The sequence below is a fragment of the Crotalus tigris genome, unplaced genomic scaffold (genome assembly GCF_016545835.1).
Source record: "Crotalus tigris isolate CLP2741 ecotype Arizona unplaced genomic scaffold, ASM1654583v1 scf7180000019097.2288821080:1192077, whole genome shotgun sequence".
NCBI classification, from domain to species: domain Eukaryota; kingdom Metazoa; phylum Chordata; class Lepidosauria; order Squamata; family Viperidae; genus Crotalus; species Crotalus tigris.
The window spans coordinates 526,825-548,018 of record NW_024097373.1 but is presented as its reverse complement, the minus strand read 5'-3'; the positions used below and the strand labels follow the sequence as shown (position 1 = coordinate 548,018).

Below are 21,194 nucleotides of genomic sequence, written 5' to 3'. Positions count from 1 at the left end.
AACAGGTTACTATTTTGTCGAATTATGGCTATTTTTAACCTACTACTGTACATCTCTTTTTTGTCACATTTTCTGATATAAACTCAAGTTCCTAATTCTCACATGCTTTGATCTTTCTGAAAAGTCAGCTGTGTGGTTTGGAAATGAAAAACTCCATTTAGCATTCTAATTACTTGCAAGATTTTCTCCGTTTCTTGAGATCTTCCTCCTTCGTATTGGTTGTTGAGACACACGTCTGCACAATTCCATATAGTTTTAAGCAGGCTTCTGAGAATCCACCAAATGTAACTTAAAATCCTAGGATTGTCAGCAATAATCATGATGGAGAATTCTAGGATTTAAAGTCCAGACAACTGAAGAATATTCAGTAATTGTATTAAGCATTACAGTTATACAGATAAAAACTAATAAAAACTACAAAAAAGGTAAAAAGAAAATGCAGTGCAGAAAAAAAGGATACAAAGGGTAAGATTAAAAAAAAGAACAAAATTTAGCAAAGAAAAAGCAAATATACAAAGAAATAGTTTTCTCATATGTCGCAATAAGTATAGACAATTTTAACAACTTATCATCTTCTCTTAAAATACAACAAACATTTCTTATTTATAAACCGATCCTTAAAGCCTCCTCATTCAGTCCTGATCTATAATGGACTGGATGAATTATCTTTCTTGAGGAAAAAGGGGAAGAGATGCTGCCCCAGACAAGAGAGGCAGAAGCCTGTAATCACTTAGTGGTCAGAGAATGAAACTTTGGAAGTACTCATCCTAAATGGATCAAGCAGTTAAAAGTGAAGATGGGAAGTTTGTGCCTTCAGACTTGAAAAATACTCTTAATATCACTTTACAAAAGTAGAATTAGTTCATCTTGTGGTGTTTCCTGTCTGGTTTACCTAGGAGGGCTGATATGATCAGGAAAAATCCATTAAAGGTTACCAGAAATAATATTTGCTTTAATCTTGTTCAAGTAAACCACATTTATATTCCTTTACTTTTAACAATCTTGGTCTTTAATTTCTTCAAATCATGTCCTACAATTTGATTTCTTTTCCTTTTTTTAATTTGTTCCCTTTTCACTAAATCCTTAAAAACGTAAATAGATCTATTTTATAAATCCAATAAAGGAAAGTTATCCAAGTTATTTTTCTCTCTTGTTATTTGTATGTCCCTTTTAATTATTAGGACATCAGGTTTCATTTGTAGGTCTAGTATATTATTTTTTTTTCTAGATTCTTGTAGTGTGTCATTTTTAATTCCACATTCAAATCAATTCAGTCTTGCTTGGTACAACCTGTTCCTCTTCCAAAACATCATTTACACATAGACTATGTTTTTAAAATTGAATTCTGAGTTCATTGTTCACAAATAGCCTTCAATATATCTAATGTTAAAGTATTTTGTTCCAATCTGTATTCACAAGTTGAATTTAATTGCCATAAAACTTGCTCTTCTGAATGTTCTTAATATTTGAGAAGTGTTAAAAATTCCAAAAGTGATTAAGAAATGAGGCTTGGCTGAACTTTGTGTTCATATAGGCTACATTATGATTGTCAACTTAGGTAAAATCAGTTAACTTCCAGGTGTTCAATTCACCAGCTGACTGCAAAAAACTTAGTTCAGTGGTTCTCAACCTTTTTAATGCCGCGACCCCCAACCTCAACCCCAAGGATTATCCAACCGGTCGTAAGTTGAGGACTACCCAACTGGTTGTAAGTCGAGGACTTTCCCTGCCCGGGAGCATCGCACATGCGTGGTGCCACCCCCTGCGCCGGCCGAGGCGTAGCTGGCAAGTGGCAGAGACGGCGCAGGCCGACCACCGGCTGGGCCACCAGCTGGCCCAGCCCAAGGGAGGTAAGGCACCCGCCAGGCCCCACACGCGCCAGCAACCCTCCCAGCGCCCATCGGCCTCCCACCTCCCACCCCTGGCCCTCTTTTACTTACATTTTTAGTAGTTGCTCAGCAGGGAGGGGTGGAAGCTTCCAGACAGCTCGCCTTTGCTGCAGACAACTTGCAGCACCGTTTGCAGAATGGGACTTTTGGCGGGCTCAGCAGGGCAGAGACAGCCTGGACAATTCCTATTGGCTTTTGAAAGCCAATAGAATTAGACTCTATTCAAGAGAGTCTATTCTATTGGCTTTCAAAAGCCAATAGAATAAAAGGGAGTAGCACAGCTAAGGAAAAGGGGAAAAAATGGCGGACTGCGTTGTTTGGCGACCCCTGTGAAATGGTCATTTGACCCCAAATGGGGTCCCGACCCACAGGTTGAGAACCACTGCCTTAGTTCCTGCAGTCTACTCATGGGGGACAACTGTCCAAGGAACATGTGGGCAATCTCACAATCTTTCTGTAGAGCCTTTAGCAGCAGGCAGGATCTGCCCTCTGGCTGCCCAACTCTACCATAATTCTGTCTCTGCTCCTTCAGGTATGTCTAGTTTGCCATGTCCTCACTGGAAGTTTCCATGAATGTAGGTTGAGTGCTACAGAAATCTATTTTCTGTGTTTCCAAACTAGGAATAAAAAGAAACAAAAGAATAGGAGTGCTGTTCGTATGTGAGATCAGCAGCATTACTTCCAAGTCATACTTGAGAATATGCAGCCTTAATGCGTGCTGACTGGGGGTGGGGTTTTTTTTAAGCAGAACATGGCTGTGGAAAGAGGAAAAAAAGTTTCTTGAAATACTATTAAAAAGCTTAAAGGTACTAGAGAAACGAGTATTATGTATATATAACTGGATAATCATATTCAGATATATTGACCTAGACAAGAATTTAGATCAAAATCAGTCCAAGCTATTGGTTAGAAGTAAGACATGACATAACTGTCTAGGTTAGTGTTTCTTAACCTGGGCAATTTTAAAATATGTGGACTTTTGATTCAAATACTTCACATTTTTCTGCTATAAAGTTCTTTTACTGATAGACAGTCTTTAGTGTCATTACAATTATTTGTCATTCCATTTGGCTTAACAGTCTATTTCATACTAACAGAAGAGGATAAAATCTGAGGAATTTCCCAGTCAGAATTCTGAGAATTTCAGTCCACACATCTTCAAATTACTAATACTTTTAGAAATACTGGTGTAGGTCCAGATTTTTGGCTTTATTTTTAGGACTGCAGCAAAAACAGCTGTAGCATTCTGGCCTTCCATAATTGGCCTTAGATAGTTGGGATCACTCTGCATGTTGCAATAGAGGGTGGCCTTCCATATTTTTATTTGTGTTACAGATTTACTTTTGGGTGGAGCAAAAATACCTCTGCATATCTGAAATATATGCAGAGAGACTAGCTAGCAAATCGAGTTCCTATTATCTTGTTTGTTGTGGACTTTGAAATGGAAACAACTGCTTTAAATGTGTTTTTTTTTAAAAAACAGGTCAGGAAAAAGAATGCAGATAAAGAATTTTGCAACTGATGAGAGTATCACAGGGTCACAATTCAGAGGCTATAGTAGCATGTACTTTCTGTTATCATTGAAGTACTGAGTTTAGTTGCTCAAAATGAAATTGGATGCACGGTAAGGTCAGGGTTTAGAAATTCCTAGTCAGTAGTAAAGATTACTGGAAATGCTTAATGGTAAAGATTACTGGATTAATGAAATACCCTGTTTTATTAGTATTATTCCAGCACTGAAACTTAAGTAATCCTCTAAACTTAATTTAAATTTAATTTTGCTATAGGGAGTGTACCTAGATAGTGTATGACTATTGAGATTTTTGCAATCTAATTTCTCTTTTTTAATGAAATAAAGAAGAATTGTTTGCACTTGCTTCTTCCCCCAGGCTTTTATTTACAAGAACAAGCCAAGATTAAACATATGTAGAAACTAATTATTATATCATATCCAGTTTGGCATTTAGCAATTGTGACTTCTATCTATCTGTCTCCCTTTTTTCTGTAGGAAACTGGATTTGGAATCATCCCACTATAAGAAAAGGAAAGAGGTGGAAAAAAAGATCAAGGAGAGACAAGAGTAACCTGTTTCACTTGAAAGTAGGCAATTTCACTATTTCCTATCTTTAAGTATGGTGGATAGGATTGAATGATACTGAAGTCAAAGGCATTCCAAATCATTTATTCCTAAATTAATCTGAATTTGCAAGGTAGGAAACTAGTCACCACATGGAGATGATAAGTGTCTCTTGAGATGTTCTTCATTTGTTTGGTGTATATTATGTATCTGATGCACTGTAATCTTACCTGGAATGTAATCTGGCTACTGTATTGCTATTATTGTTTCATTCCTCAAAAGAATCACCCAAGGCAATGGTTCTTTGCCAGCAAGAATAGCAATTGTTGATATCCCATCTCTCAAGCTTCTGAACTCAAGCCAAGTCTCAATACCACTGGGAAGAGTGCTAATCCAACGTTCCACATGGGAGATTTATAAAGTCAATTACTGTCCCAGTGACAGAGCAGGAGAGTTGGAAAAGCCAAGATTTGCAGAAAATCATTAATAAAAACTCTTGAAATATTATTGCTACCTTGTAAGAGCTGAGTTCATGCTGGACTTTTCTGAAATGCAATTTGTATGTTTGTGAAAAGCTTAAGACAATGACCTCCTTCTACTAGAGTACAGAGACTGAAATCAAGATCAATTGATTTTGCAGCAGGTAGAAACAGCTCTGAGTAAACCAGTATTACACAGCATATTTAATATTAACCAGAATGGTATACTATTTCTTGGTACTGTCAGCCCTTTGAAAGTAGATCAGACTAAGAACCCAATGTCATATAGGTCAATACTACTTTTTATTGCAATGCTGCAATAACATAATCTTCCAAGTCTAAATGTGCTCCCATCCCTTTATTTTTGTGAGAATGAGGGAAGATTATATCTGAAACATTTACATTCCTAATTCCTTCCCCCTTTTTATCTGATTGTTGATAGCAGCTCTTTCTCCTATTCTGCAAGGGCCTTCTTTCTGCCCTATATAGTATCAGAATAAATAACATATGAGTTCTGAAGGAGTTGGCAGATGTTATCTCAGAACCATTGCACCATACCTTTCAAAAATCCTGGAGCACAGGGGAAGTACCTGAGGATTGGAAAAGGGCTGATGTGATTCCCATTTTCAAGAAACGGGAAAAAACAGACCCAGGAAACTACAGACCAATCAGTCTAACCTGGGAAGATCTTGGAAAGATAATAAAAAAACAGATCTGCAAACAACTAGAAGCAAACAAAGTTATAACTGGTAGCCAGCACAGGTTTGTTAAAAACAGATCATGCCAAACCAATCTTATTTCATTCTTTGATAAGGTGACTAAATTAGTAGGCCAGTGAAATGCCATTGACATAGTATAGTTAGATTTCAGTAAAGCATTTGACAAAGTAGACCACAACCTACTTCTTGGTAACCTAGAAAAAGGGGGAATAGACAACATCACCACCAGATGGATTTGTAGCTGGCTGACAAACCGTACTCAGCGAGTAGTCCTCCATGGTATTACATCCACATGGAGAGAAGTAAGCAGTGGGGTACCACAAGGCTCTGTCTTAGGCCCAATACTCTTCAATATCTTTTTTTTTTTAATTGAAAATTTTTACAGTTTTACAATAAATTAATCCCCCTCTCCCATCCCCCCCTCCCCCCATCACCCTCCCCCCTCCTTCCCAGAGCTGAATACAGGGTTAATAAAAACTAGAAAAAACCTTACAACTTAAATAAACATCAAACAATTATAAATACATTCAAAAAAACCAAAATTTTAAATACTTTAACTCCAATATATAAAAACAAAACAAAACAATAGTTCTAATCGTTACCTTAAACATAAATTATTCAAAAGCTAAATAATACTTTTTAATCTCATATTTGTGCTGTATAAAATTCACCCATCTTTTCCACACCAAAAAATATTTCTCTTGCGATTGATCTTTCAAATAAGCCGAAATTTTTGCCATTTCAGATAAATAAGAAACTTTAAGAAACCATTCCTCTAAAGTAGGCAAAAACTCCTTCTTCCAATATTGCCCTATCAGCAGCCTTGCCGCTGTAATTAAATTCAACATTAAAATAATTTCTTTATCATCACAATCAACAATAATGCCTAACAAAAACAATTGTGGTGTAAATTTTATCCTTCTATTAAAAATTCTTTGAATGTTCCACCAAATCTTAATCCAAAAAGCCTTTATATTTTTACATGAGCACCAAATATGATAATACGTTGCATCCAAACAACCACATCTCCAACATTTAGGCTGCAGATTTGGATACATACGAGACATCATTTGTGGATCAAGGTGCCACCTATAAAACATTTTATAAAAATTTTCTCGTAAATTTTGAGCTTGCGTAAATTTAACATTCCTCACCCAAATTATCTCCCATGTATCTAATAAAATCGGCTCTTCAAAATTTTGAGCCCATTTAACCATACAATCTTTAACTAATTCTGTTTCTGAATCCAATTCCACTAAAACACCATAAATTCTTTTTATATGAGTTCGACTTTGGTCTTTAATTTGTTTCAACAGATTCACATCCTCCCTGATCAAACCCACTTTTTGATCTATCCTCCACCTTTCTAATAATTGTCTGTACTGAAACCAAGAATAATTAATATTTTCTTGTAATAATTCATCCATATATTTTAATTGCCAATTTTTCCCATCCCAATTAAGTAATTCTTTATAAGAAATACTATCCATCTTCACTCCTTTTCTTATTCCTTCTATTGCATGCCCTGGAATTGCCCACAATGGAATTTTAGAATCTGTTCTATAATATTTCTTCCAAACTCGCAATAAAGAAATTCTTAAAATATGAGACTTAAAAACCCTATCCACCTTTTTATTATATATTAAATAGGCATGCCATCCCTCCAAAAGGAGTATCTTTACATTTGTTAGATTAATCCAATCACTAATCAGTGTTAAAACCACCGCATCATAATACAGTTTCAAATTCGGTACCTTGAGTCCACCTCTCTCTCGAACATCTTGTATAATTTTAAGTTTTACTCTTGGTTTTTTCCCCACCCAAATAAATTTATTAATACCTTTCTGCCATTCTTCTAAATTTATCTCTTTCTTTAACATAGGTATCATTTGAAACAAAAAAAGAAACTTTGGCAAAACATTCATTTTAACCGCAGCAATTCTCCCCAACAAAGATAATTGCAATTTTTTCCAATCATTCAAATCTTTCTGTATTTTAAACCACAACTTTTCATAATTATTTTTATACAATTTTACATTAAAAGCAGATAAAAATACCCCCAAATATTTAACCTTTTTTACAACTTCAAAACCTGTCAATCTAACCAAGGTATCCTTATCCAAATTAGTCATATTTTTTGGTAATATTTTAGTTTTATTATTATTAACTTTAAAACCGGAAACTTGTCCAAATTGATTTATCAATTGTAACAACTCCACTACGGAATGAGTTGGTTGAGACAAAGTAACAACCAAGTCATCTGCAAAAGCCCTTAATTTATAATCATTTTTATTAATCTCTATTCCCTTTATTTTGGGTGATTCACGAATTTTTATCAACAAATTTTCCAACGTTAAAACAAACAACGAAGGAGACAATGGGCAACCCTGTCTAGTCCCCTTTTCAATTTGAAATACCTCAGATAAACCTCCATTAACTATAAGTTGTGCTGATTGTCTTTGATAAATACCTCGAAAAGCCTGTAAAATTTTATCTCCAAAGTTCATTTCTTCAACCAGTCTTAACATAAATTGCCAATTTAACTGATCAAAGGCTTTCTCAGCGTCTAAAAAAATCAATCCTACAGAAATCTGATAATTTTTATCCAAATATTCTATTAAATTAATAATTTGCCTAACATTATTCTTCATATATCTTCCAATTATAAAACCTGTTTGATCCATATGTATCACTTGATTCAATACAATCATAAGTCTATTAGCTAGAATTTTTGAAAAAAAAAATTTATAATCTACATTCAAGAGATATTGGTCTATAATTTTTTGGTAAAGTGAGATCTTGATCCTCTTTTGGAATCAAGGATATAAAAGCCCTACCCCAAGACGGGGGAGTCTCTAACCCCTGTAATATATTATTAAAAAGTTCCTTTAAAGGTTCTATCATCTCATCAATCAAAACTTTATAATAAATTGATGTCAATCCATCAGTGCCAGGTGCTTTGCCTGCTTTTAATTGTTTAATTGCTGTAATAATTTCCTCTGAAGTAATAAATCCATTAATCTCTTGTCTCTGATCATCTGTTAGCTTAAGAAAATGAGCATCTTGTAAGTATTTATCTATATCTGAACTCTGTACCTTCTTACCCATATATAATTTTGTATAATAACCTAAAAAGGATTTTTTAATTAATTCTTTCTGAAAAACCACTTTACTCTTCAATATCTTCACAAATGACTTAGATGAGGGAACAGAAAGGGAACTCATCGAATTTGCAGATGACACTAAACTGGCAGGAATAGCCAACACCCCAGAAGACAAGCTCAGGATCCAAAAAGATCTTGACAAACTTGAACAATGGGTCCTATCCAATAAAATGAACTTTAATGTGGAAAAAAGCAAATGCCCACCCTGGCCGCACCTATCCGGCCCCCCGGGGTCAACTGCAATGCTGATGCGGCCCTCAATGAAATTGAGTTTGACACCCCTGCCCTAGTAAGACCAAACCTGGAATACTGCAACCAATTTTGGTCACCCTACTGCAAAAAAGATGTTGAGACTTTGAAAAAAATTCAGAGAAGAGAAACTAAGATGATCAAAGGCCTGGAGACTAAAACATATGAAAAACGGCTGCAGGACTTGGGTTTGGCTAGTCTAAAGAAAAGAAGAAATACGGGTGATATTCCAGTATTTGAGGGGCTGCCACAAAGAAGAAGGAATCAAATTATTCTCCAAAGCACCAGAAGGCAGGACAAGAAACAATGGTTGGAAACTGATCAAAGAGAGAAGCAACCTGGAATTAAGGAGAAACTTCCTAACAGTGAGAGCAACTAACCAGTGGAACAGCTTGCCTTCAGAAATCATGGGTGCTCCATCACTGGATATTTTTAAGAAGAGACTAGACAGTCACTTGTCTGAAATGGAATAGGTTCTCCTTCTTGAGCAGGGGGCTGGACTAGAAGACCTCCATAGTCCCTTCCAGCTCTATTCTATTCTAATTGGTCACACAAATAAGATTGAGACTTCAATTCCTCAGTCATGGCTGCCTTCTTGTCTTTTTTCACCAGTCTCCCATAAAACACCCTGCTCCAGTTTGTGGAAGACTGTTGTAGAAATAGACCAAAAAGCATTTCTTGTTGAAGGAGTTAATTTCTTTCAAATATCTCACATTTTTCTGTCTATTTTACTAGTTGACACTGTCTTTAGTGTCATTGTTATCATTTATCATTCCATTTGACTTAATCGTCTGACTTATACCAAAAGAAGAGGATAAAATCTTTGAAAATAGCATTATATAAATAATAATTTGTCTCCCTGGTTAATATGTATTAACTCACAATAACCATAGTGAATAATTAACAGGCATGTAGTATGGGCTGACTCTTTCTTTTCATATTAAAATAGGCTCCTGCCATTCAAAAATGCTAAAACTTAGTAAGTTATAACCCAGCCTATGTGACTATAGAATTTCCACAAAGTTTAAGTGAGATTTAGATTTAATCTACATACAAATGACTACTTGAGTACTTTTGCATTATGCACTCTCTCACACTCTCTTTTAAAAAGATTAACAAGCTGGAACTTGTACTTCAGCAGCTGTATAATTAACTTGCAGTAAACAAATTTGATAATTGTTTCATGCTGGTGTCTTGCTCACTGAATAAAATTACTTCCTGAATTAAGTCTTAGTATATATTTGTGCCAGTTTGACCAATAGCAAGTGAAGTTTTCTGTATTATCATCATCTGTAAATTTCAATACCTATTTGATGTTTCATTAATGACTGTCTAATTGTAGAAAGTGTATTTTCTTGCATATATATGATATGTCAGATTTTTAAAACTGAGTTAAGCTAGATCAGCCTTTCCCAACTTGCTTCCTTCCAGATTAAGAAAGATAATGTCCTATACCTATACTAGCTGGAATTTTGGGGAATTAAAGTTAAGCACATCCTGATTTTAAGAAGTTGGAAAACTCAGAATTAAACTTTACTGAATATTTAAGACTGTTGCTGAAAATAGCTGTTTTGTATTTTACTTCTCTTTTCTTGTGCAATGTGCAGAAATGAAACACCTGATATGACATCAAGTTCTTTTTTTCTCTACTAACCCTCCTACTGCCAATGATGTAGAATTTGAGTAGGAAAGTGAACAACACAAAGAGAAAATTTTATGAGAGTAATTGAGTAATATTTAGTTCTGTTTATGCATTGGGAGCTGGGACTGAGAGCAACTGAATGAAAGCCTATCCACAATCTTGCATATACAGGTAGACAAAGGATATGGACTTGGTTCTTCTAAGTGCAGATTTTGACTCACTGGATCAAACTGGTGTCTGGTTATTTGAAGCAAAATAAATCACTTTTTTTCAGTGGCATAATGGATCAACTGAGTTAGCAGAGAAGATCATCATCCTGTCATCAAGGGGAAGTTTTTACTAGAAAGACAGGAATATAAAAGTATTAAACATGTTAGTTGTAGCATATTATACCGTAATTTTAAATCTCTTGAATAACATGTGATTTGACTCAAAATACTAGAAAAAATAAGTTAAACATTAATTGTCAAGTACTAAATAACCTGAAACCTATTCACTGACAGGAACAGGTAATCAATGTTCATGTCAAATGATGCCCCATGATAGCTATCTTCTTCAAAAGTAAATATCCTCCTTTACTGAAAGCTGAAATGTAGAAGGGATTAACACATTATCTTATATGATACAAATGGAATAATTTACTCTATGTAATAGTGATAATCTTATTTTTAATTTAAAAATAATTGGTTGAAGTATTAAGTACACAAAATCTATTAAGATCAGTGTTGTGGAATATAAAGATGTCACTCTTAGCTATAACTGAAAACTGTCATTTAATGTGTGCCAAATAGCCATAGAGGAAATAGTAAGTTTTACTTATGTCTTAGTGCTGGCAGTTCTCAGTGGTGGAGCAAACTATTTACTTAATCACACAGTAGTATTTCTATTAGGAATCTACCATATCTTATATAAATTCAGATAATCAGTTCACCTAGCCCAGTAATTATACCAATCAATAATGGTTCCAAGTTTATACTCAGGAATGTTGTATATACTAGAAATAAATCTTTCTAGAGACACCAAATATTGAATTAAAGATATTTGCATGGAAAGACAGTCATTTGTGATTGAAGTACAAAATGGCATTGCTTATGTAAACACATCATTGTTTTCATGTCATAGTGCATTCCTATGTATGCCTATTAAAATGATTATGTTCTGTGGTATTTAAATTTGCTGAATAAAGATTGTTAATGACTGACTATAGGAATCATAAAAACAGTTGAACTTGCATAAAGTTCTAAGATATACTTTATTTTGGATGGGGTTTACTGAATAAATTGGGCTTATGTGTAATGGTTCACACATAATTCTAAACCAAAATTTGGTTGTTTTATGCTGCTGGGATGCTGTGTAAACTCAGATGCTGTGATTATAAATAACTGTTTGTTGCTTAGAAAATTGTTCAATCCCAATCAACTGAGATGTATTCAATAAATCAACAAATAGTATTGTGAGAACAAAGCCTCTGTGGAAGTTTCACAATAGTATAACAGTGATTTAGCACCATAAAAGCAGATTAATAACTTTTACATGGATGAACATCAGTCACATATTTGTGATTTTAAGAATAAGGATTTGATTACAAAGTTTGTTTGCCCAAACTATCAAATATGACTATATCTTATATTTTATATAAATTATATCAAATTTAACGTCCCACCTTAATTCATTTGCAGATTTTGGAATTCAAGATAAAGCTTGGCTTCAGAGTTGCCTCACTTGAACAGTGTGTGGAGTTGATCTTAAACATAATTTGAACTTTCAGTGATGTAACAGATCCAGACCAAATGATTATTAAAGCCTGAAGTATTAAATATTTAGTTTTGCTGAAATGCTAAACAGTATAAATTTTGACTTAAATAATTTTACAAAGTACATCTGGCCAAATTACTACTACCAGTATATTATCCACCTAAATAACTGACTGAAGAATTTTAATGTATTCTAATACAAGGATGTATATAGATTGAGACTCCAGGGCCACATGTGCTCCTGCAAGCCTTAGTTGAAACCAGAGCCCCTCTAAAAATTGCTGCAAATTTCAATTCAAATCTAATAGTCAAAGAGGGAAAATTAATTCACCTTAATTCAGCCAGCTCTTATTTTTCTTCTCCCAATATCTCATTAAAAATGTAGATGTAAAACAATGGCCATGTTGCATAAGATGCTTTTAGTTCAGTGTATGATGATTTCCAAGGTATATCATGCAATTATGCTGTTTTGCGTTATGTGGTTTTGGTTACATATAGATTCACAGAGAAAACAATTTAAAATTGTAATACAGAAAAACATTCAGAGTTCCAGTTAGTTGTTTCTATCAGAATGTCTTTATGTTTTGACCCTAAACAACGGTTGGCACTTGCTAATTCTTCTCTGAGTTGTTGCAGAATATCCCATTTTTGGCGTTTTTCTAAAGTTTAAATTTTTGCAGACTTTGTGAAACTTCCTTGGGCTTACCTCTTCTTTGTAGATGAGCCAGTTTGCTCATAAATACTTAGAAAATTACTATAAGTAATAAACTGAAATAAAACTAATGCAATAACTATTTTCCTATTTTTAGCTAAAAATGCAGGTCACTACAGACATGCGCACATGCCCAACAATCTTCAACAACAGTGAAAATTATAGAATGGTGTTGCAGGCATATCCAAAATTGTACTGTACACTTTTTAATCCCATTTCACTTGCTGGATTACCAGGCTGAACTTTTTCATTCAGTTTCTATCCTTAAACTCAGTGAGAGGTTTTATCCTTACCACACTGAACCCCATCATTTTTCTGTTGAAGGCCTCCTCTCAGACCCTATATGCCGTTATCCTTTTTCCAGTCTTCAGCCTACTCCTGCCTACAATACTAAGTTTTACTTTCAATAGGCCCTGGCTCAAGTTTTCTCTTGCTGCCTCTCCTTCGTTCCTTTCCCTTCTCCGGGCCTTCAGAGAACACGTGAGACATTGGGGCGGTGGGGCTGGGTTTTTTTACACCATCAGTCTTAATCTCCTAACAGGACTTTTTAAATTCAAGACTCGCGAGTCACGAACTGTTCAAAGGCCATGGCGCTGTCAGGTCGCCCTGGCAGCCATTCGGCCATATCCTCTTCTTGCTGCCGGTACAGCCAGTCAAGTCTGAGGGCAACGGGAAGGCTGCTAAATCTCTTTGCATTTTTATTGGCTGCAATTCTTGTCGCCGTTTCTCCGATATTCTGAGTTTCGCGTTCCTTTCAGCGGGAAGAACGGCGCGCTTTGGCTGCCTCTTCCGGGACCGGGGAGGGGAGTTGCGAGGGAGGCGGCCTGCTGAGGCCCAGCCCGCCGGGAGTTTGGCTGACTGGCGGGTGGAGGGATAGACGAAGCCAGACTGCTAAGCTTCGGCTCGTTAGAGGGAGCTATCGGCCGGAGACAGCGGGGCTTGCTGCAGTGAAGGACCTGCTACTGCCTTCGCTTCCACCTCCTCGAGAGCCAGCGAAACTTGCCGGCGAGCCGAGTTAGCCGCAAAAGAAAGAGGCGGCGTCGAGGGGTCACGGCGCAGCCTCTTCGCGGCAGTGGAGGTGGGCGAGGGCCCTGGCGGCCACCGTTATGAATCCGACGGGCTCCTCAGAACCGGCCCTAGGAGGAAAACCGCCTAGTCGGAGGTACGAAAGTCCCTACCCATCCTTTGCCTGCGAGTGGCGCCTCTCGAGAGGGGAAGAGGAGGGGCGGAGGTGCGAGATAAGTGAGGGAGCCTTCAAGCCGCTGCCGCCCTCTTTCCCGGGGTTCTTTGGGAAGTAACCCTTCCTGGGGGAGAAGCTGAGGACAGGCTCTTGTCGCCCTTGAAAGGACCCCTCTTGTCGCCCGAGGCGAGGTCGGGGTGCTTCCTTCCCATTGGCGCTCTCTTCAGATCCTCCCCTTGCTCTGGGTGAGCAGCGCGGCGTGGCGGCGGTGATGATGGAGGAGGAGGGCGGCTATCGCCCTTGAGGAAGCTACCCTGGAGCCCGAGATTGAACTTGAAAAGGGTCAGGGTCGTCATGTCCACGGTTGCCTATCTGGGCTCATTCTGGGCAAAACGGGGAGATGTCTTCGCCCGCCCAGAGAGAACATGATCCTTTCAGGCTTTCATTCCGGGGGGGTGGGGACGGTGGTCGGTCGCAGGAGAGCGACCCACCAGTGTCCTAGGTAGGCGACGGTGCTTTTTGCGAAAGATTCTCTTACTGGAGGCTGTGGAGGCACACCGTTAGTGCCCTTGAAAGAAGTTTCTAATCGGGAGGAAGGAGCCAATTCAAGTTCCTGGGAGAGACCCAGTCCCAACCTTTAAAAGTTTGTGGCCGGGTTTGACCCGGAATGTGCTCTATTCCCGCTAGGATCCTTTCTTTTCCCCCCGTATTGGAACACTCCCCGCGCCGTTAGAGGACGTGAGGGGGAAATTCCAGTTTTCCATGTGAATGTAAGGTGATAATGTATTTTGGAGGGAATTTCATACAGGTAAAAATGGGTCACTCCCGATGCTTTCTATGCCTCCCCTCCGTGTCTGTGCATCCCTTGCTGTGGCACTTGTGAAAATCTACTCTTTCAACCTCTCCTAAAGGGAGGAGGTTAATTTTATTACGACGTGGTGAAACTCTTACGGTTTGGAGGGAGAATTTTCTCAAGAGAGCTACTCTTCCTCTTCCGTTACTTAAACAGAGTAAATGCTTCTGAGCACCGCGGAATAGTAGGCTTAGTTCTCTATTTGACCGGGGGACGAGTAGAGCTTCTCTGTTGTTTTTTTGAAGCCTGTGCAAACTTGTGCTTGTCCAGAGAGCTCGAGCCTGTTTCCTGATCCGAAATACTCGATAGCGGCGGCTGAAATTTAAGAGATCCTCCGCGACTTTTTCCTGTCTTACGGCGCACAGCGCTCAGATACCCCAACAGGTGCGGGAGTTGCGCTTGCTGCCCTCTTCCTCCCGGGAGGAGAAGCGGATACACCAGCCGGGTGATTCGCGGCGGAATTCAGCCTCTTCTCTTGGGAAGGCGCGCGAATCGCCATAGGCCCCGAATATTGTGCAAATCTTCTTAGGGTGTGATAGGTCCTCTGGACTGCGCCTTCCCTTGTAACGTGGCTGGTTCCGGCATTTGTGCTGTTTCAGTCTCTTTCAGTGGTATCTCCGCTTGTGTTTTTTTCCCTCTCAGTGAAGTGCACGGGAAATAGGGAGTGTTCCCATCCCATTCCGTTGGATCTAGGCCAGCAACCTCCATGTCCATGAGACCGCCGTTATCTCACCAGAGTTGCTGCCACTGCCTCCACTTCCTTCTCCTTCACCGGCAGCCACCGATCAAGGCACCCCCCTCTACTGCTAAGGCCATCAGGCCCACTTCTCTGGGCCCTCCTGTTCCCTTTCCTCTGCGCAGCAGAAGGTGAGCGATTCAGTGAATAGTGTGGGCTGAGCCTGTTTCTCTTTCTTCTATTCTCCTTCTCCAACCCTTTACTAGAATTCTACATATTCCAGATACAAGCATTGAATTTAATAAATCCTACTCCTAGATAAGTCTCTTTTGGATGGAGTCTCTAGGCTTTGTTCTCCTTTGCTACCTATTTGCCATTTAAATTGGTGCTTCCTTTTGTATTTTTATTTCACTGTTTCCTTCTTGTAATTTAGGAGTTAAAAGCATAATAGTCTGCATGTTTTCAATTTTTCTTTTTACCTACAGTTCCTCTTGCAAAATAAAGAGAGTTAGATATTCTTGATGTTAATATGTAAACCATCATTACAATTTTTTATGGAAGAAAAGCAAAGGGAATTCTTTGTCTCAAAAGATCAGTCCTTTGTATATCATAATTAGGTTTTCTATGTTACCAAATAGATTGCACATTTCTTTAGTATGCCTGCTGTGGTATACTTAAGACATTGAAAATGATTTACTTTATATTCAATAATCTTATTGAGACATAACATGTATATCCTTGTAAATGTATAATTGTGTAAAATATATATCCTTGTAAAAACACAAACCCTAGGGCCGTGAGGAACAGTTTTGTAAGATTTCTTCTAGCAGTTGTGAATATAACAACAATAAAGACAAGTAATTCTGATTGGTAGCCTGCAGTGAAGTTTATTATGCTTTTTAAAAAAAGATTTGAGAACAAATCTTATGTAGTGATCTAGGGAATTAAAAAAAAAATGAAAATACTGGCAACATATATTGCTAATATTTTTAGATGAAAATCTTTTTGATTAGGAAGGATTTTTTAAAAAACATGAAGTTGTGTACTTTATTCTGAGTAATTTTTCTCTTTCTTATTCTGTAGGAAAAGACTACAGGGTTCTGTGTGAAAAGAATGGCTATAACTTTGGAGAAGGCCCAAAGGGCAGGCTATATATTTCTGAAAGCATTGTTAAGATTTAGCTTCATGGTTGCTAATAACCTTGTTGCTATTCCGTCCTATATTCTGTACATGATAGTACTGCAACCTCTTCGATTGTTGGATAATAAATGGTTCTGGTATATCGAAGGAGTATTATTTAAATGGCTTTTAGCCATGGTGGCATCCTGGGGCTGGTGGGCAGGATATACAGGTAAGAACATTTTCTTGATATGAAATGTTTATATGTACAGGAATAAATCACTGGTAGCGATTACATGATGCACTCAATCACATTTAGGCTAACATGTATGAACCCTATGTTGTTAATTTATGGCACAGTTTGCTATGCAAACCATATATTTTTGTTAATTAAACTATAGTTCAGTTAAGGATGTTGGACAAACAGCTATGTTTAAGCATATTAATATATTCTTAAAATAATTACATATGTTCTTGCACAGATACAAGAAATGCTTAGAGTATTACAAATTAGGTTGTCTTCTTGTCCACATTATTGTGCCTTGTTTAAAGTAATGTAAAGTATACATGGCAGCTAAAGAACCCAGTACCAAAGTGATTCTCCAACAGAAAATGTATATTAAGTCTATGAGTTCTGAAGCTCATTTAGTCTATTCTTGCCTCAGAGGCATTCTTAAACATGCTTTTATTTAACACTTTAAAAAGGAAAGTTGATATTGAAGAGAAAAAAAGCTGTATTGAATTCAGATTCATTTGCAAGTAGTTTACAAAAAAAGCTTCATTGTTTGTGGTGAAGAGGAGTTATATTGAATCTGCATGCTATCCTAGATGTTGTTATTTGGGTTGCATTGAAATTTGTGGATTGGAAACTTATAGAGCTTGAATATATTTAGCAGAGTAAACCAAAAGGTGGTTTGTTTGCATTTGTAGCCTAGCATATTGTGCAAAGTCAGCTGTAGTGATTTGTCAATTATGGTGTATGAGCTGTGTGAATTTAACCAGGTTTGTTCAATAAATCATGGTTAAAATATGACAGACACATGTGAAATCAGTCATAATGAATGCTGAAATTAATACTAATTTTTTGTATAACAACCATCACAAATAGTTTATGGAAATGTTTCTGTGAATGTCATCCTTTACTACAGTGATTCTCAACCTTTTTAATGCCGCAACCCCCCAACCGGTCGTAAGTCGAGGACTACTCAACTGGTGCAGCACCGTTTGCAAAATGGGACTTTTGGCGGGCTCAGCAGGGCAGAGACAGCCTGGACAATTCCTATTGGCTTTTGAAAGCAATAGAATTAGACTCTATTCAAGAGAGTCTATTCTATTGGCTTTCAAAAGCCAATAGAATAAAAGGGAGTAGCACAGCTAAGGAAGAGGGGGAAAAATGGCGGACTGCGTTGTTTGGCGACCCCCGTGAAATGGTCGTTCGACCCCAAATGGGGTCCCGACCCACAGGTTGAGAACCACTGCTTTACTATTTCATTTTATTGTTTTATTGTCATATTCATCTAAATAGTGTTGATATTCAAAGTGATAACCTAGATAGTTACAGGATAGTTATGTACTCATAAAATAGAACTGAAAGAAATCCTTTAAACCATGAAGGTCAGTTCTCTGTTCAAAGGAAGAATCCATATGAAAACAGTGATAAATTGGTTGTACACATCTTCTGCTGAACTCATCCATTTTGGGGGAATCAAAAGTGCCTCTTTGAATAAGTTGTACTGTTAAACTGCTTTTTCTGTTAGGATTTTATTCTTAATATTCAGTTGAAATTTGCTGTCTTGTTACCTAAATTCATCATTCTGTATCTTTTGTTTGGGTTGATGAAGAACAGATATTTATATTCTGTATTGGTATCTTTTCTGGTGCTTAAAAATGTTTTCTCGTATCCCCTCTCAGTTGTCTTATGGCAAAACATATCTAATGCCTTCTGTCTATCCTCATACAATGTAGTTTCTGATCTTGTGATGATTTTCATTGCCATTTTTTGAGCTTAATCCAGTTTGGCTAACTATAAAGTATAATGACTGAAGATGACAGAGTTCTGGTGAGATCTAATAAGAAGGACTGAAGTAGAATTATTGCTTCTTAAGATTAGAAGCCGTACTTCTGTTGATATATCCCAAAATTGCATTTGCCTTTTTTGCAGCTACATCACACTGGTGACTTACTCACTTTATTCGCTAATGCAAGATTAGATATTGCCAAGTTCATATCTATACATTTGGTTTCTGCTCCCTTCATAAAACACTTTTTTATTTTCAGCCCAGTTCTTTAATAGAATCATTTTTAATTATTGCTGGAATATAAGCTGTTCCATCATTTTCGGGACAAATAGATCTATAATAAGTATTCTCTATCTTATGATCTAAGCCTGAAATAATATTTTAAAATGTGAGGTTGATGGCCAAATTCCATGGTATTTTAGCTGATACTTCATTTGAATATAGTGAAGCACAGTTCAGTATGATTTTAATACCTGCTTTATATCCATGTAATTTTCATGCCATCCAGGTCATATTCAATTACCATGCTAATTATGTTTGTGAATTATACACACATAATCAACATTGTTCATGAATGATCAGTGGATGCTGCATGAAAGAAAGTTATATAACTTCTGGTAGTAAGTAATTGATAAAGAGGAATTCCTCTGTTGCTGCAGCATTGTCAAACACATCATTGCAGTTGGCATGATCTATAGCAGGGGTCCCCAACCTATGGTCCGCATCCAGGACCGGGCTGTGGGCTCTTGGCCACTGGGCCGTAGACATGGCTGCCTGGTGTGCACATACTTGGTGCGCATTTCCCCCCACTTGCGCTAGCGCCCATGGTCCTGCTTGCGCATGAACAGGAATGCTAGTGCGGGGGAATGTGTCCGCAGCCCGTTTGCGCATGCGCTGCTAGCCCAGGTGGTTTATGTGGCCCGTTTGTGCATGCACGAATGGGCTGCTAGCCACTGTGGGGGAGTGCAGCCATTTGTGCATACGCACAGTGCCAGCACATGCAGCATGTGCAAACAGGGCTGCTAGTGCCACGCCAGTGTGCGTGGCCCCATGTGTATGTCTGCACGCACAAACACCAATTTTGAAGCTGCTCTCCTTCCCTCGGGTCCTCGAGCCCGGAAAGGTTGGAGATCTCTGATCTATAGGTAATAGTTCTTCATGCTTAAGATAACTAATTTTAAAAATAAAGGCTGTATTTTAAAATATTTGAAGGGAAGTGCATAACTCTTACTTGTGATTCTGTATCTGTTTTAAAAATGTACTATTTTTTCTCTGATATCTGAACATTTCAAAATAAAAAGTTGTATGTTGGTGTTTTTCATCTTACAAGTTTGAGCTAATAAAGTATACAATATAGGGGTTTATATGCAACCTCTATTAATTTTAGCAGCCTAAGTTATTGAAATTCAGTAGTGCAGTTTAAGACAGAAAATAAACCTGTTGTGGAAACCTAAAATGTGGCTGTGCTATTTTCAGAGCAATAAAGTATAGTTCATGCCACCCAAAAGTTGCCCAACTTTGTTCTGATAAGAGTTGTTAGAAAATGTTAATAATTAAAAATGAGTCTTTATAATACTGTATTGGGTAAGGCAATCTGCCATTATTCATCTTCAAACTAGTTTGGTGTTCCATAAATTAATTTGGCAGGTTTATACCGTGTGTAAAACTAATACGAATGTTAACAATATGACATAACAGTATATCATAAATATTCAGTCATATATATCTAGGATATTTTGGTTTGCACTTTATATCAATCCAGTTTGAAAATGTTCAATTGAATCTGATATGAACAATGAGTAAGTTACCTACCTTAGTGACACTTACCAAGAAGTAGGTAATAGTGTCAGTTTGCTATGGAGCAGTCATTTTGGACAGCCTTCCATCTACCTATATAGTAGATTGTTCACTATTACTTCCGTATAATTTAAAACTTAAAATTCACAGAGATTGATTGGTAGTGAAGCCACCAGAGATAGGACTGGCAAAGACTTATTTCTACTCACCTTCTGTACAGTTCCAGCTCCTCATAGGTCCTTGAAGGAGGAAAGAAAGGAGACCACACAATAGGAGAAGCTTATGCTGTATGATGAATATTCAAATTATTTTCTCTGGGTTTGGAAACTGAGGAAGATAAATAGTCTCGAAATGCCCTCTTTGTAAAAATACAGTACTAGTAATTAACCTTGGATACACAGGTAAAATAACCTTCAAAACTGGAAATGTCCAGACTACTGAGTTCAAATGACAGGGAGAGTCCAACCAGTTAAGCATGATGTAAATGCAACATTTGAAGTTTGTATTAGGAGATACCATCCTCTAAAATCTTGTTACTACATACCTTTAGTAAACATTTCTACTGAATATTTTGTACAGGCTTTTGATGGCAAAAAAATGTATGGGCACACCAATGCTATAACATGAGAGGATTGTTTGGGATTAAGTTTTTAAATACTTGCATATTGCCAAATACAATGGATTCATGGCAGTCATCAAACAACTCATGAGAGTTTAAATATGTTTTTTGGTTTCTTATTTCAAAATTATGGGAAACTGCAATGTTGGCTTTTTGGTAGAAATGTCATTAATATCAGTGGACAACACATTTTTTCAAGTTTTACTTCTTGAAAAATGTTTGGTGATTATGAAGACCCCTTCAAACT

General features: G+C 37.3%; 1 protein-coding gene across 6 annotated transcripts in view; it reads left to right on the top strand.

Annotated features, from left to right (window-relative positions):
• LPGAT1 (lysophosphatidylglycerol acyltransferase 1) overlaps positions 1-21,194 on the top strand; it is a 73,924-nt gene that overhangs the window by 12,124 nt on the left and 40,606 nt on the right. The window contains exons 1-3 of one of the 6 annotated variants that reach the window (XM_039359644.1): positions 13,569-13,847; positions 15,361-15,585; positions 16,478-16,745. In XM_039359644.1, coding sequence (XP_039215578.1) covers positions 16,508-16,745 — 238 coding nt within the window. In that variant the 5' untranslated portion in view covers positions 13,569-13,847; positions 15,361-15,585; positions 16,478-16,507. Of the gene's footprint in view, positions 1-3,897; positions 3,990-13,568; positions 13,848-13,934; positions 14,111-14,142; positions 14,208-15,360; positions 15,586-16,477; positions 16,746-21,194 lie in introns of those variants that run through there. The other 5 variants (XM_039359639.1, XM_039359640.1, XM_039359641.1 and 2 more) reach the window with 5 other exon arrangements.